The 16,297-nt window shown below is 32.3% G+C and overlaps 2 protein-coding genes across 3 annotated transcripts in view; both read left to right on the top strand.

Moving 5' to 3' along the window:
- Positions 1-16,295, top strand: part of PGAP1 (post-GPI attachment to proteins inositol deacylase 1) — an 84,800-nt gene extending 68,505 nt beyond the window's left edge. For both annotated transcript variants that reach the window (XM_011285444.3, XM_045034198.1), the window contains 7 exons: positions 953-1,043; positions 1,857-2,054; positions 3,129-3,264; positions 4,496-4,546; positions 5,020-5,207; positions 7,211-7,315; positions 8,554-16,295. In XM_011285444.3, coding sequence (XP_011283746.2) covers positions 953-1,043; positions 1,857-2,054; positions 3,129-3,264; positions 4,496-4,546; positions 5,020-5,207; positions 7,211-7,315; positions 8,554-8,692 — 908 coding nt within the window. In that variant the 3' untranslated portion in view covers positions 8,693-16,295. The remainder of the gene's footprint in view (positions 1-952; positions 1,044-1,856; positions 2,055-3,128; positions 3,265-4,495; positions 4,547-5,019; positions 5,208-7,210; positions 7,316-8,553) is intronic.
- Positions 7,214-16,297, top strand: part of CC1H2orf66 (chromosome C1 C2orf66 homolog) — a 46,135-nt gene continuing 37,051 nt past the window's right edge. Inside the window, exon 1 of the mRNA XM_045034201.1 lies at positions 7,214-7,315. The gene's annotated coding sequence lies outside the window, so the exon portion shown is untranslated. The remainder of the gene's footprint in view (positions 7,316-16,297) is intronic.

Raw genomic sequence — 16,297 nt, 5'->3', positions numbered from 1 at the left:
AAAATACATAAAAGCTGTCCAGAAATAACCTTTACCATTTCCATCTTGCCAAATCCTTCTCCAGCTACTCATTCCCTTTCAATAACTTACAATTTCAAGTCTACTTTTAGTATTCATTTTAACCTTCATGCACTGTTGTTGGGAATATAAAATGGTATAGGTGTTTTGGAGAGTAGTCTGGCAGTTACAGTATGACTCAGGAACTGTACTCCTAGTTACACGAAAAATGTAAACATACACCCATACTAAACTTGTACATACGTGTTCACAGGAGCACTGTTAATAATATCCAAAAAGTGGAAACAACCCAAATATCTATCAGCTGATAAATGGATAAATAAAATGTGCTGATAGGTGCTACAACATGGATGAATCTTGGAAACATGCCAAGTGAAATCCCATCATAAAGGACCACATATTACATGGTTTCATTTATATGAAATGTTCAGAATAGGCCAGTCTATAAAGACAGAAAAGATATTAGTTGTTGCCTGGGAATAAGGAGACATTGGAGGTGACAGTTAAGGGAACAAAGTTTGTTTTGGGAGTAATGAAAATATTCTAAGACTGATTGTGGTGAGGAAGGCATATCTGTGAATGCTTAAAACCACTGAATTGCATATATTTTGAATGAATTGTGTAGTATAAGAATCACTTCTCTATAGAGTTGTTTTTTTTAAATCACCTTTGGAGCTTTGTGAAAATACAAATGGTGAAACCCCAGCTTTGGCTTCCTGAAGCTGTTTCACAAGTGATTGTGTCCTCTTGTATGAGATCTGTTGAATTACAGTGATTTTTAATCTTTTGAAGATAGTGTCTTTGATAGTAATGACCCTTGCTTTGTAACAAGAAATATATTGCTCTTACAGGTAATGCAGTCAGTGTATGATAAGTCTATACTTAATCACTATGAATTCTTTACTACATATAATTTTTTTTTTTTAATCACCAGGTCATTGCTTAGAATATGCTACTATGTTGGATAAACAAGCCAAGCCATATAAAGTTGATCCTTTTGTACTTATGATTAAGTTTCTGTTGGGGTAAGTTTTATTATCTGTGAAAATGATTTTAATTGTTTTATATATAAAAAACATGTTTGGCCCCAAAACATAATATAGATTTTCATAAAAATATGTTTTATTAAATGAGGTTTTTCTCTTAGGCAGAGGCCTAATTAGTATATCAACATTTACTTTAATACTATAACCAATTCAAAGGTTTTAAAATTATATATATATATATATATATATATATATATATATATATATATATATATATATAAATTGTGGAAACTTAGTCTGTAAATATACCAGACTTTTAACATTTGCAAATGGATGTACATGGTCCATGATCTCTGAGTATCCCAGATTCATGAACACAAAACATTATAGAGTATTGATGAAATCATGTCTCAGATCGCTTTCTCTTCCCATACAAGTATATTTTGGATCTCTCTACCACACGTAACATTCCTTTTTTAATTTATTCACATTTTGTGGGTTTTTTGGTTAAGAACCAATATACTTAGATCTCTTTTCTTCTGTCATAATAATTGTTGGTTTTCTAACCTAAAAAAAAGATCACTTGTTACTTCATTACAATGATCAATAGAGAGCAGTGGAGTTATATTGAGACTCAGGATTCAGATCCTTGAAGATCAGTAGACTTACTTGGAAGATAAATGACTTTTTCTCTACAAGGAATTGAAATGTGTTTTTCAGTATAATTATGAGTTGAGTATCATTGAACTTTGGGGACTGTAGTAAATGGTCAAACACCTCAGACATTAAATATTTGAAAGTTGTTGATTTTTTTTTTTTTTGCTTTTATTGTATGTTTTCTTTTATCCACAGATATAAATGGTTTAAGGAATTATGGGATGTGTTATTGTTGCCAGAATTAGATGCCATCGTTTTAACTAGTCAGAGTATGTGTTTCCCCCTTGTATCCTTGATTCTCTTTCTGTTTGGAACATGTACTGCCTACTGGGGTGGTCTACTTTCTTCTACATCTGTGAGACTCCTTTCTTCATTGTGGCTAGCTTTGAAAAGGTAAAGAATGACCAAAAGTTTTCTCATTGCTCTTAAGGAAAAAATTATATTTTGATAAGGATCCTCAATATTAATTTGCTTTCACTAAACTGTAATTTCTAAGGAAAGATGTATGACTAGAAAAACGTGGATTAATGTTCAAAGCTATATCTAAATAAAACTTTTGTTAAAAATATATTATCGCAAGATAAATGCTATATTTGAGTTAGACCTTAATGCCAGGAGTTAATCAAAAAAGTTTGACAGAGGGATGTTGTGCTGGCTCAGTTGGTAGAGTGTGTAACTCTTCAGCTTGGGGTCACCAGTTAGAGCCACATATTGTGGGTTGACATTACTTAAAAAAAAATACTGACAGATTACAGAAGTAGTTTTAATGTTTATGGCTGTAAATCTTTCCAAGGAAGAAGTGTTTCTCTGGCAATGCTTTTATATGCTAACTTTCAGTCAAACCTGGGGGCAATAGATTCCAGTCAAGATACTTAAGATCAGATTAGGTGAAATGCATAAAAATTCCAAAAACATTGCCTAGAGTTTTATTACAGGCCCATAGACAAAGTTTGAAGTTACTGGTAGGCTTTTCTGATAAACCACTGACCTAGTTTCCATTGCCACTGCTCCTCACCAAGACATATTATATGATTTACTGTCACAGAGGGGATTATGATCTGCCTTCTTCCTTCACCCTTCTGAGATGCTTCAGACACTACTAGCATCACATTGTCTGAGTGATCTCAAGACTTTAAGAAATAGAAAACTGTTTTTCCTCTTAATCAAGATCAGAAATACATGGCACAGAGCCTATTATTAATGATTATTTGTAGCAACGTTTTTTTCTTAGTATCAGCCATAGTGTATCTAAGTGAAAGAGGAGCTATCACAGTGTATTACAGAATTTACAATCAAATATGTGTCATCCCTTGCCTTTATGAAAAAACATTTTACTGCTTACCTTATGGTACTTGCGTATTAATAAGCAGAAGAGCCTGGCAGAGTACTGAATTGTTTTCTTCTTATATGTGACCATGTAAGTAACTGTTAATATACTTGTAAAAGCTTTATTCTTATTTTTTCCAGGCCCCCTGAACTTCCTAAAGATATCAAGATGATATCACTAGACTTGCCCTTTTTGACCATTGTTTTGATCATAGTTAGTTGGACAACTTGTGGAGCATTTGCCATACTTCTTACTTATCTTTATTATGTGTTTAAGGTATGTCACATCACTGAAGTCAGAATGGCTGGGCTTTGGGTCAGGCAGGCATAGAATTTCCTTTGCTGTTGTTAACAAAAATTTTAATTACAGCTGTAGTAACCTTCTATTCTCTAACAGGCTTAAGTGTAAAAGGCTTTTTTAAACATCTTAATTATTTAAAATACGTAGTTCACTGTAAAGCTGAAATTATTAATCTGAGTTTGGTTAGTGTATTTAAAAAAAGAGGGAAGAAGATATAACCTGTTTCACATTGCTTCTTGCTCTTACAAGTAATGTTAGCTTTTTAAAAAATATTTTACTAGAACAGTTTTTATTCACACCTCTTTAAACATGGGTAGTAAACAAAAAATTGTGTCAGTGGGATCAAGCTATCAAATGTACTGAGATAATGTAGAATGTTAACAGATGTTGCTGGAGAATCAGAAGGCAAGGATAAAATAGTCTGATAATTTTACTGGGAAACCAAAAAACACTTCCAAGAAGGCTGACAGCTTTGCAGGAAAATCTAGGTTATACAACTGCATACTCTCCACATGAGGCTTATGTAGAGACGGTTGATAACAGAATGGATCATCTTTTTTTTTTTTTTTAAACAAAGTTGACTTATGTCTGTTTTTAACACTAACACATACACATTATTTTCAGTTTTCCAAAGGAATTTTGTCTATCAGAAAAATCTGTTTACTACTTTGATTTATAAATATGATATTTTTAGCTTTTCAAATTGGATGTTTCAAATAATTGATCCAGTAAGCAAAATTTTCTCAAATACTTAGCTTAAGCAAACATAGCAAATTAAAAGATTTTCTCAGGTTCTTATAAACATTTCACCAAGTTCAGATTTTCAGTGATGTGGAATGTGTGAAACATGTTAAATTCCTTATGCTATAATGAAGATAATCAAATATTTTACTCACAGGACAGGAAGCTTCTAGAGCAAAGCATTATTCAAATTATAGTCTCACAGAATATAGGAGGTATAACAATATATCCTGGCCCTATCATACTCTGAAAGTTTGTTCTTATTTTTTTTCTCTTTTATAATCCATGATAGCAAGTATGTGTAGTTATTATTTACCTTTTCTGAAAGACTGTAAATGTTTAAGTGTGTTTTTAGTTTTCTAGATTTCTTTAAATTTCAGATTATAATGCTTCTCAATTGTAATAAAAATGGTTGTTTTTTGTTTCAAAATAAAAGTGAAATTAAACAGTTTTTTCTTTTTCTTAGATTGTTCATCTGCAAGCCAGCCTAGCAACTTTTAAAAATAGCCAGACTGTGGTAAGTTTTATTTTCAAAGCTCTACATCACTTTAATATAAAAGAACATGAGGGAATAAAAATATTGTTTTGTGTTTTTTTTTTAAGTTAGGATTTTACAGTGTTTAAAAAAGATGTCATGAATTTAAATAATTTTAAGATAAGTGAACCTAGAAATTAGATTGTCTAATTTTAAATTGATCTTTGTCAGTAAATGTCATTTTTATTGTTACAAATTATCTTTTAAATTTTAAGTAATTACTTAGAAGATACATTCTCAGCAGTGGAAATAGCAAGTCAAAGGAACAAAAGTTTTATAATGATAACCACTTTAAATTACTTTTGAGCAAGGTAATTTATACTTTGAGCAAAGTATTTTATATTAGTTTGGTAATAGATGTGTTTATTTAGCTGTTAAATAATGGAGTGATTCTAAGTAAAATAATAAACAAATTTTATGCAATACCTTAGTATTTTTACTTTATTGCTTTGTAGAATCTCAAACACTCTAGAAGAAATGAAAAAAAATCAAATCACCATAAAGACTCTACAGTACACTATCTTCATTTATCTGCCAATGATGCTGAAGATAGTCTTCGTATGCACAATACTGTGATTAACTTATTAACATGGATTGTATTACTCAGCATGCCATCTTTAATTTACTGGTTAAAGAATCTCAGGTGCGTTTTATTTATATAATTATAATTTATGTGGCTAAAACAGTAAATGTCTGTAAGTAGAGACTTGCCAGATTCCTAACGATCCATCAAACGTCCTCAAGAACAGGAAGCTATATATCACCTGAAATTTATTTTCAATACAATCACATTTTTTCCCCTTACTGTGAGAATATAAACTTCCTCAAAATCTGCCCAAAAGAGGGAATTGTGTTTTATTTATTTTACCTTTAACCTTCTGTGAGTCTAGACATATGTGAAAATGTGCTTTGTTTTGCTGACCCAAGGTATTCATAATGCTAGTGCTTTAAGTATTTTTCAATTCATGATCAGTTTTATGTTTCCTTAAATTGGGGAAGAAGAAAATGTTTACATTTAAAAATATTGGAAATAATGAAAAAAAAAGTATACTTTTCTAATGAGCACCAAACATTAAACTAAAATAAATGACCATCGTTTGCCTTGCCACATGGTAACTATTCTAGGTTACATCAGAGTCTGAGATGCCCTCTAAGATTGTTTCTAGAATATTTAGTTATAATTTGTTTTTGAAAAATAGGCCACATCATCCAATAATTGAACTCCTACTCAGTATAGTTTTTAGAAACAATATAAAAATTCCAAATTATCTAAATACTGAAAGTATATTTTTTGAAAAGTCAAAGTTTGATAAATCAACAGTTACCAGATGTTAATATTCTTCCTTTGTCCCTAATTTTAGTCACAATCCAGAGTTTTTTGTTCAGAGGTTTGGGGAGAAAATTATTTGAGGAGCATAAATTTATGATTCTAAAAGGCTATAGATGTCTCACTGTCAGTAAATGCTAGAGATGAGAATTTAGATTTAAAAGAAAATAAGAGACAATTTATATAAATCTTCATTTTTTTCATCTTTTTTATAAACTAGAGCAGCCTTAATATATTTTGAATAACTTGTTTTATAAAAACATTATTTCTGTATGACCTTTCAGACATACATGTACCTATTATTAAATTTTTTTAAGTTCATTTATTTTGAGAGAGATGGAGTGAGTGAGCAGGGGAGGGGCAGAGAGAGAGGGAGAGAGAGATCCCAAGGAGGCTTCACACTGTCAGTGCAGAGCCCAGAGTGGGGCTCAAACTTAGAAACCGCGAGATCATGATCTGACTGAAACCGAGTCAACGCCCAACCTACTGAATCACCCAGGTGCCCCTATACCTATTATTAAAAAAGTGCTGAGGTGCGTGGGTGGCTCAGTCAGTTGATTTCAGCTCAGGTCATGATCTCATTGCTCATGGGATCAAGACCTGTATTGGGCTCCATGCTGCCAGTGTAGAGCCTGCTTGGGACGGACCCTGTCTCTCTCTCCCTCTCTCTCTCTCCCTCTCCCTCTCTCTCTCTCTCTCTCTCTCTCTCTCTCTCTCTCTCTCTCTCCCTCTCCCTCTCCCTCTCTCCCTCTCTCTCTCTCTCTGCCCCTCCCCCTCACGTGTACACACTCTCAAAATAAATAAACTCTATAAAAATAAAATAAAAGGAAGTGCTCCCATATTGGATATTTTCATTTCCCTTAGTAGTTTCTGAACATAATTCTCAATATAAAGCCTTAGGTATAAAGATGATCTATAGCAAAAATTATTTATCAAAAATTTCATGAGCTGTTTAGAGCTCTCATATCAATGCAGTATTCTGAAATTTAATTAATTTGTTTGATTCTGATAATTTAAAATGATTGAGTTGGGGCGCCTGGGTGACGCAGTCGGTTAAGCGTCCGACTTCAGCCAGGTCACGATCTCGCGGTCCGTGAGTTCGAGCCCCGCGTCAGGCTCTGGGCTGATGGCTCAGAGCCTGGAGCCTGTTTCCGATTCTGTATCTCCCTCTCTCTCTGCCCCTCCCCCGTTCATGCTCTGTCTCTCTCTGTCCCAAAAATAAATAAACGTTGAAAAAAAATTAAAAAATAAAATAAAATAAAAATAAAATGATTGAGTATACTTTGTTGATTTGTTTTTGTTTTTTCTCTTTGATGTAGGTATTACTTTAAACTTAGTCCTGATCCGTGTAAACCTTTGGCATTTATCCTTATTCCAACTATGGCAATTCTTGGAAATACTCACACCGTTTCAATAAAATCCAGGTATAGTAGTTCAATCTTTCTTTTTCTTACATCTCTTCTTAGTCTTTATCACTCTTTCTTTGATGCCTGAAACATGTTCTTTATTTCTAATTATTTTGACTGTTCCTAAAGTTAAAGCTATAACTGTAGAGTAATTATGGTTTGTATGCAGATGTAGTTTATATGCAAGTACTATATTTGTTTTCTTAATTATAGGGTTTACTTGTTAGGATATAATGATTTTTTTTTAATTTAGCCCTTAAAATATATGATGTCTAATAAGATTTGTTTCCAAAAAGTACGGAAGGAGGGCCACCTGGGTGGCTCAGTCAGTTGAGTGATTTAGTCTTGATTTTGGCACAATCATGATCTCACCGGTTCAAGCCCCACGTCAGGCTCCGCACTGACAGCATGGAGACTGCTTGGGATTCTCCCTTGTTCCTTCTCTCTTTACTCCTCCTATGCTCACTCTCTCTCTTAAAATAAATAAATAAACAAACAAACTTTTAAAAAGTACAGAAGGAGTGAAGTGGATAGGATTATAGGTGAAGTAAGATTGGCCATCACTTGATACTTTTTGAAGTTGGATGATGGGTACATGAGGTTCATTATACTATTAGTAGTTCACTAATACATATGTTTAAAGTTCTCCATAATAAAATTTGAGTTTTTATTGCCTGGTTGTTTGCTCTACGAGCCTGTTTTCAGTTGATTCTGGCAGATGTTTGTAGACATTGTAGAATAAGGCAGACCTGGGGTTTAAATCTTGGCCTGCCATTTGTCCTTAGACAAATTTCTTTAACCCCTCCTATCCCAGTTTTTTGTTTTCAGAATAAAAAAGTAATAGTCTTTTCTGTATTTTTCTTTTAATAAGATTTGGTGTCATTTTAATACTGTTCCTGTTAGTAATTAAGGATCATTCCCTTTTTATTTGGTTGAGGCTTTTTGTTTTGTTTGCTATTACAAGTAGGGTTAAAATAAATATTTCTATAGGTATGTCTTAGTAAATACTATTTTTGCAAGGGTAAATTTTTAGAGGTAGAATTGGTGAATAAAAGTTCGGCTAGTATTTTTCTCTGGCTAAAATACAGCTTGTATTGATCTTTTTAAAAATTACGTATGGTTAAATTCATTATATGAAAAATTACTCCATCTAACACCATTTAGAATACTTTCTCAGAACTGTATAAAATATCAGCATATTCTGGTTTTGCCTACAATGTTGTTTGCATAATACATATTTCTCTGTCTCTTTACAGTAAATTGTTGAAGACTACTTCACAATTTCCACTTCCTCTGGCTGTTGGTGTAATTGCTTTTGGGTCAGCACACTTATACAGGGTTCCATGCTTTGTTTTCATTCCTCTTTTACTCCATGCGTTATGTAACTTTATGTAAGACTGGATTTAAGGAATGATAAAAATAATTTATATCATTAGAGTCAGTGTTAAGAGGGAATGCACACATCCATGAATGTGGATGACAAGATCCTTTGGAGAAGACAGGTCTATTTTTACAATATTGAAAATAGGAAATTAGTTTTATAATGCTTGAGGAAAATAGTTGAAGCATGGTTTAGTTTTGTGGTATGGCATCTAAGTACTAGTCATTTTTGAAAAATTAGTAAAAGGATATGGTGGCCACTGTTTTTGAGGACTTCTCTGCATAACAGCTATTCTGCTTGATCGGCCATACTGGGGATCTTCTAAACACTGAGTAAATGTAGCATTGCTTGTAATCTCAACTCAAGCATTCTGCTCATTTCATCAAACTTTCTTCTGAAAAGTAGATTGCTCTGTATTTGCTACAGTATGCATATTGAGAAATCAGTCTTAAAAGATTGATGAAATTCACAACTGTTTGGTTTCCCAAAAATGAAATAACCACAAAAAGTCTTTGGTCAGTTTTTGGCAGCCACAGTGATCAAGGCATATCTTTTGTGTTCTTACATCTATGAAAATACAACTTTTAATTTTAAGGAGACATGTTTTCTTGGTAACCAATGCAAGATTAATTAACATAATTTAAACTCAAAATTCAATGAAATTTTCTTGCTGCTTTTCAAATGCAGATCTTATTTTGTACTCTTGGTAAACATCAGGAGACTATTAAAGAAATCTGTTGTTAAATTTAAAGAGAATTCTCCCAAATATTTACTTACTAGCATTGGAGCAGTACAGTTGTCCAGCATATGTCATTTTGTTTAATTCATTGACCCCATGGTTGCCAAAAGTGCCTCAGATCATGGTGGATTGTTAACATAACTAAATTCCAGTGGTCAGAAAAAACTCCAGGTTTGCACAAGTTTTGTCTACTGTAGAGAAAAAGCACGATTAAGTGCTGTACCACATTTGATAAATAAAATTATACTATTAACGGAATAACCACTACTCCATTAATAGCGTAATGTATAAACAATATACTTAAATAGATTGGAGGTTTTAGCCACTAGTTTTAACAATGGAATCTTAATTTGCCAAGATGATTACTGTTTCACAGAAAAGAAAGTAATATTTCTTTCATTTCAGACTTCAGCTCACTTTTAACTACAAAAGAGTAGGTAATAGAGCTAAGTATTTTGCCTTAAGATAGAATAAACTCAGGCTGAGGTGTACTTGGCTCATGGAGCCTTTCCTTTAGATGTATACGCTCTACATACCCAAAACCTTTTTAAGTAAAGCCCTTAACTCCCAGTAGTACCTGCGAACTTGTGTCTTTGTTAGTACCCAGGAATGTCCTAGAGTACCAGATTCTTTTTATCGGCTGTTGCATCTGGATTCCATTACAGTCTCTCAGCTGTTACTGCCTGTGGAGGGTTACCTCACTTCTCTTCTCAGTTATTCCTCAGGTCCTTGCTGTTTTGGCATCATTTGAGGGTTTCAGTGTCGTCTGTGAGGGTTTGTAAATTTGTTTGATTCCGTTGTTTCTCCCAGCCTCATGCCTGTTGTTCAGTATTTATATTTTCACTTACGAAGATCATTAAAGGGAAGTGATAATCTCATAGTAAGACATGGCAAATATTTCAGGTTCTTGTTGATTTGAGAGAGGTAGCAAAGGGATAAAATGCAAAATGCTTGTTTGTTCAGTACCTGAAAGGAAAGATGTCCCATGACATACCACATGTATATTTAAATAAGGACACATGTGCCTATGTTTATCTATTCATATACCCATAAGTTTATGTACATTGTATCTTTGTTTTTTTCACTGATGTATTTCAAGTTATAGGTTAATTGTGTCATTTAACTATTTCTGAATTTAAACATATTTATATACAGAAAGAACTTTAGAAAATTCATTAATTTGGATCTTCTATTGACAGCCATAATCATGGTGTTTATATGATATAAAGTCTTCTTGTTCAGTCAGGACCGTTCATGACTAAAATATAACAAGCTTAAATTTCTCATTTGTGAGTAGGAGATTAGCTTTTTAAAGCAGCAGACTAGGCATATTATATCTCACTAGACAATTTCCATGTAAGTGTAGTTATCAAGTCCTAAAGTCTTATTTATTCTAACAGAATATTTCATTTTAGGGCTATAGAAAGGATTCTAATTAAACATTTTATAAACAACAGGTTGGGTCTTTAGCCATTATGGGTACATATATATACAGATACACGCATGCACGCGCACACACACACACACACACACACACACATTTTGACAGAGTCTTTATCAAATCCTGATGCACTTTAAACCCAAATAACTACCAGAGATGAGAAGGTAGGCTCTGTCTGAAGATTAGGGAAATTGATGTTTCTGTCACTTGAGAAAATGAAGGTCCTTTTGCCTCTCGATTATACATTGCTCCTATCATGCTTGCAGCTTATTTTATTAGCTAGTAAAACAGCACAGCTTTATTAGCACTGTTACTAAAAATGAAGTTGTTTATTGGCAGTTACAGTGTGTCCAATTCGGCAAACTTCTGAGCTCTAGTACTATAACATTTTTATTTAGAATTTGAGTTTTGAGTAAGTTTTGTGCTTATAAAAATTACTCTTGGACCCTATCATTGATAACTACATCAAACATATAGACCGAATGGTAAAAATACTGAGTAATTTCAGTGTTTCTAAAGCCTCAGTTGGAGTTACTATTATAACTTGGAACTGATAATACAATAGAAAACTTTAACCTCTTTTTTCTGGATCTTTTGCCAGAAATTAAACAGGTTCTGCTAACTCTTCTTGGTTCTCACCATAATGAAAATATTTAGAACAGTGGTCCTAAAAAACCATGTGTGCCTCGTTCACATTGATTTTGAGTCTCTTCAGTATATATAGATCATGTATTGATTAGTCGTTAATTTTTTTTTCATATTTCAGTCAGATAAATTCACATGTATATAATGGAATACCTTTTCTTGATTGAACTACACTACAATCTACATGATTATACAGTAAAGAAAAATAAAGAGCTATATACTAGGCCTAGTAAATTTGTTTGTTGTTGATTTTCCTATCACTTGTACAGATGGTACACATTTCCACCACACACACACACACACGCACACATACTTAATAAAGGCAGATTATCTAATTTGTTCATTCTCTAGTTTTACACTTAATGCTTCAGACTTGTCATTCATAACACAGTATATTTATATCACCTCACTGCTCATTAGCACCTCTTACACTAGTGGCCAGAAGGGAAATAAAAGGAGATAAAACTGATTTTCAGTTTAGTTCTAGAAAGCTGTAGGGAAAATGGAAGGAATTGATTCCTGAATCCCAGGATAATTAATCTGACCTGTATTTTCATCTTGGGCATTAGGTCTGAGTGTAACAGCTTGCTTATTAGGAGGTTTAGTGCAAAACTTTACATTGCTGCATTTGCAATTTTAGTAACCTATTATTAAAATCAGTTGGGAAAAAAATTTTTAGTGTGTTGCAGCTTTTTATGATGAGGCATCTGTTGATTATTTTTCATCATTTTTTTTTTTCAGTGTTACTATCATAGGAAACTAGATACCTTGTGCAGTTTTTCAGGGGGAAGTCAATTCGGAGAGCATGACACACTTCCAGGAAGTAATAAAAGTATCTTTGTGTTATGCAGGGCGCCTCGCGGTCTCAGATAGTGGAGCGTGCAACTCTTGATCTCAGGGTTGTGAGTTTGAGCCCACATTGGGTGTGGAGATTACTTAAAAATAAAATCTTTAAAAAAAAAAAAAGGATATCTTTATATTACTAAATTAGACCCTGACAGAAAGCTTCCTTGCCTCCCAACGTAAATGTAGAAGGTACTTTTATAAAACAGATGATTTGGAGCTGAAATTTCATCTCACTCTTGTTGAACAGAGGGGACAACATTACCAAGTCTGTAATGGACTTCTTTTTTTACATATTACTCATGCATTTTTTCACAGTAAGTTTCAACAGCCTGAGGAAATAGGAGGTCTGGGAGGCTATTTGTGTCCTTTACGTTTAATAATGATGATAGGAAAGAAAAGTCAGGCCAGTAATCCAAATCTGAATATGTGTACTGTAAATGCTCAAGAATTCACAATTTTGTGGTAAGTTATATTATGAATATAGAAGACTGGATTTTGTATATTAGTAACAGTTTTAGAACAGAATGAAGTTTGGAAATAGTGAGAATAGACTAACTTGTTATATTAATAGTATAAACGTAACAGTACACCTGAATCAATAATGTCTTTCAAAAGTTAGATGATATTCTAATGTACATGTTGATTACATTGTCTGTAGTTGAAGATTCTGAGTCAAGTACAGGACTTTCTAAAAGTGTTTGTTTTGGCATGTTATGCTGTCAAAAATGACTATGGTTTGAAATGCCAAGTAACCAATTTCTGACGATTTTGTATAGAACTTGATATGTATGAGTCAGAATTATTCTGTAATGATTCTGTACCTTGTAACTTTGAACACTCGTAAAAAACAGTGTAAATTTGTTTGCATATTTGAATTTAATCTTAATTTAGGAAGTCTAAAAATTAGCCATTTTTGTAAAGTCCGTGTGCTATTTTTTAATGTTATTTTTGCTTTTAGTATTTGTATAGTGGTAATATTACTAGCACCAGTAAAAGATTTATAGACAAAGCATAGAACTATTAACTATTCAGAAGCCTAGATTATAGGCATATTTTGTATTTCATGTTGTACTTGTTTCATATTGGACTTTTTGCATCCCTTTTACAGGAAAAAAACACATTTGAATTTTTTTGAGCGTAAAAAACTACATTGAAAAATATAACTATATTCGTATGGTTAGCAAAACATGCTTTGCCACCAAAGGCTAAATGAAACTGTAAAATACCTCCAGATATTTGTGCCAATGAATTTTTCTTAACATATTGGGATTAAAGCAGAAATATTATTTTCAGTATTTTACATCTAGGACTTATATTAAATATGTAAATCTTCAAAACTTATATTCCATACTCTAATGTTTCTTTGAAAACATGTAATGTACCATAGTATATTCTATTTTGTCTGATTTCTGGGTTAATGTTCTCTGGTTTTAGTGGGTTTAAAAGTTAGTTTACCCAATAATGATCTTTTATTAATTAATTGAAGTAAGCATTTGAAGTAATCTTGCTTTATTTATCACAGATTCATTCTGTGTTGTAAAACTTCAAGTTTTGTTGTACAGATCATTTTTTGGTACAGGTGTCTCTTATTTATGTAACAGTGTTTACTGTGAAATTTGTCTTCTGTGTATTTCCATTACCTTTTTAAATCACATGTTTCAAAGGGGAAAATTATCTACTAGATCCTAACTTAGTCCAATGAGATAAACATTTCAAAACACATATTTTAACAGAAAATATAAACAATCAATGGTGTTAATGCTGAAGTGTTAACATTGATGGGTGTTATATTCATGAGAGAAAAGTAGAAAAATGATAGACTCAACATTTTTATCTGATTCGAATTCTTTAATTTCTTCCCTCTGGAAATTCTCAAAAGGAATTTCATTCCTTCATATTATAGTTTTTCCCATTGAATCATGTAATTGATTTAATCATTTATTGTTTCTCTGCCCAGTAATGCTGATGCAGTTTGCAAAAATAGCCTTGGAAGTAAAGAGGCAAGAGAAAACCAAATATTAAAATGTTTGACTGTGGTGACGGTTTATCCAGTTATCTGGTAGTGACTGGATATTAGTAAAAAGATGATGTACAAGACCTAAAATTTCAGTTAACATTGTTTTTTGGAATGAATTTTTCCTCTGTGTTAAGTAATTTTATCCTAAGTAGGAAATACCTGTATTTTAATATAACTATGCTGTCTACAGAATTAAATATGTGTTTGTTGGAATATTGGTAGAAATAAACTCTTCCTCCACTACAGAGGGGGAAACAAAACTTTCAATTTTTAGTGTATATAATTTATGAAATTGTATTGTGTATTTATATTTTTAAAAACATATAAATGACTTTAAATGTATTATTTTGAAGTAGTTGTATTACAGTTTCTTAAACTTACGTGACTAACTTGCTTACATAAATGCTTACATAAATGTAGCAACGTACCCACGAGAAAATAGACCAAAACTGGATGCGTATTATCACTGTGACCTTGAACTTTTAGTTGTTTGGGATAAAACAGACTGTGCCTTAAAATGATGAAAGAATGCCCTGCAGTTTTTAACTATATTTAATTATGGGTCATCTTCTCAACCTGGCACCAAACTTTTTTCTTTGAAGTTGGTTAAGTAAAATTGTTAAAGTTGACTAGCATTTCCTGTTTTGCTCTAGAAACCTTTAATTTCCAGAGTTCTCATTTTGAATTAAAATTGACTTACATTTCATAGGTGTAGCAAGTAAGTTTGGCTAAAGTTTCTGAAAATAAATTTATTTTAGGAAAATGTGGTGGCACTTCTGTTTTGTATTTACACATGGAAAATTAATATTCAAGTATATTTCTTTGTCTTTTTAATGAATAATCTATCAAAGACATGAAGTAAGACCTGTACTTATTTTTCCTCAGATTATTGAGGCTCATACTTGAATATTAGAGTTAGTTTACCCAATAACAATTTTTTAGTACTTAAACTCAGATTCATGCAGTATATTTTTAAATATTATTTTCCCCCTTTTCTCTTTTTCTTTTTCCTTCCTAATACTTATTTTTAAGATCTCAAGAAAGAACTGGCTCTAGTTGTTTTTGTTTTTATTTTTTAATGTAAAAACTTGGATTTTTACTGTGCTTATTTAAAATAATTTCTATTAAGACAAATTATTCCATTCAGAGGATATCATGGTCTCTGCTAAAAGATACCCCCATCTGTGTGTACTCAGAATTTGTTGTGTATTTTTCAGTTTCAATTTTGAATGTAAACTCAACACATTTCTTCTTCCCATTTCGCCTTCACTACCTGCACCTAGAGACAAAAATCTAGGATTCTCTAAAAATAGGTAGAAAGAAAACATGTCTTTCCTTAGAACGTGGTAAAATTGAGGTGAAAGTAGTTTGCCAAGGAAATGTAATAAAATACATGGCTGTCAACCTGCATCTGTGTTTATAGTATAGTTAAAAATTTATAAAGGACAAACTATGTATTATACTGAGATAGACTCAGTAATATTTTATTTGCAAATTGATACTTTTGTCCAGAAAATGCAGTGTATAGTAACAATACTTAGTGCAAAGGAATTTGTCCTATGGCATATACTGGAAAATGATTGTCACCTTGCAGATTTTTCCTTTTAAGCATGCCTGATCTTCTCCAGTGCTTTGTATAATATATGGTGTATGAAATACACAAATGTGATTTTGTGTGTATTTTTTAAATGATATAAGTAACATTATTACATTTAACTGGTTGTAATTCACAAAAAGTGCTATTTATTATACTCTGTAGAGTGTTGTGTATATTTTCATGTGTGTTTCGACATTATGGTGTGGAGTTTAATGAATATTTGCCTTCAGTCTTTCCTCAGGTATTAATGTGTAGCAATTTTTGGTGCTTTCTTTTTAAATCTGTCATAATCTGGTGTTCTGAATGTTCAACAATAAATTTGGTGAACAAGGGC

The sequence above is a fragment of the Felis catus genome, chromosome C1 (assembly GCF_018350175.1).
Source record: "Felis catus isolate Fca126 chromosome C1, F.catus_Fca126_mat1.0, whole genome shotgun sequence".
Taxonomy (NCBI): domain Eukaryota; kingdom Metazoa; phylum Chordata; class Mammalia; order Carnivora; family Felidae; genus Felis; species Felis catus.
Note: the sequence above shows the minus strand (reverse complement) of the source record. Positions and strands in the feature narration are given on the sequence as shown.